General features: G+C 38.6%; 1 protein-coding gene across 1 annotated transcript; it reads left to right on the top strand.

The window, feature by feature from the left end:
- Positions 1-238: 238 nt before the first annotated feature.
- On the top strand, positions 239-1162 carry RHIMIDRAFT_246170 (uncharacterized protein; the record flags this gene model as incomplete). The annotated part of the gene is given in 3 exon segments (XM_023610277.1): positions 239-380; positions 458-1078; positions 1098-1162. 3 exon segments carry the CDS (start codon positions 239-241, stop codon positions 1160-1162), a joined length of 828 nt encoding a protein of 275 aa, XP_023463289.1.
- Positions 1163-1415: the final 253 nt, after the last annotated feature.

Genomic DNA, 1415 nt, shown 5'->3' with positions numbered 1-1415 from the left:
ATCATCCAGCAAGAAATCACGCAGTTCAGGCAAACAATCAGCCTACTTGAAGCACGCTAGTGACAAATGCCGTCACTGTGGACAGAAATACCAGCCTGGACACTTACAGGTGTGTAAAGAATTCCAGAAAAAACGGGATAATTACATGAATAAAGACAATGGGTCAAAGGCATCCAAGTATGCACCCAAAAACTATACTGGTAATTTTTCGCTAAGGCGTAGATCATTTGAAGATAAAATGCATAATGATGATAAGTCCAACAAAAGGATCAATCAAATTGAGACCTCTAAATATGATGAATCTCTCCCTTCTCAAACATCAGGCACACATCCAGCTGATGAAATTATGGATGAATTGTCACAGGATAACAATCTCCTGAGTCCGTTTAAACGAGCTCTCAAACAAGTCAAAGAAAAAAGGCGCAATATGCAAGATTAATGGCTCTCGTCGACACAGGCGCTGACATATTCTTTATTAGCAAGCAAATTGTTGATAAATTAAAATTAAATGTTAATCCTACAGAAGGTCTATTATTACTAGCAGATAAGGATAAGACATCCAAACGTTTAGGCGTAACCGATAAGATGAATGTCGGATATAAAGGACAAACAATAGTCCATGAGTTTGAAGTGTTAAATATGAGCAATGAAATTGATGCTATTTTTGGTCGTGATATCCTACCTAAGCTTGGTATTCACCTTGTTGGTGTTGCTACTAACTGGGATGACAACAAAGTCGTCTATGATGACTCAATCGATGATACGGAATATATTCCTAATATATCCAATGCAGGTACACCTGACGAACATGAGGCTCTCATATTAGCCTTACAGTCACATATTGACAAGAATCAACAGATTGATGTTCATTCACTCTGTAATATACCTGAGGCTGTTGTTCGATTGGACACTCCAAAAGGCAAACATGTCAATGTACGACAATACCCTATTGCAAATAATATGATGCCTATATTTGATGAAGCTGTTAAAACATGGCTTGAAAATGGCGTCATTGTACCTGCACCTCCTACACCTTGGAATAGTCCAATTACCTTTGCATCGAAAAAGGACATCAATGGTAACAAGACTGACTTCAGACCGTGTATTGATCCTCGTAAAATTGATACGCTCCTGGAATCTGACAACTTCCCATTACCATTGATTGATGACATATTTCACGATCTTGCTGGGTGTACCATTTTTACCTCACTTGATCTCAAAAGTGCTTTCCACAGATTGCCAATATATGAACCACATCAGATCAAAACTGCATTCACTCATCGAAACAGACAATACATGTTTCGTTCGGCTCCATTTGGACTCAAGCACGTCTCTAGTCATTTTATGCGTGTGATGAAGTTGATATTGGACGATTTACCTAGCGTTCACGTCTATGTTGATGACATTGTCATTGG

Source organism: Rhizopus microsporus (genome assembly GCF_002708625.1).
Source record: "Rhizopus microsporus ATCC 52813 unplaced genomic scaffold scaffold_17, whole genome shotgun sequence".
Taxonomy (NCBI): domain Eukaryota; kingdom Fungi; phylum Mucoromycota; class Mucoromycetes; order Mucorales; family Rhizopodaceae; genus Rhizopus; species Rhizopus microsporus.
Note: the sequence above shows the minus strand (reverse complement) of the source record. Positions and strands in the feature narration are given on the sequence as shown.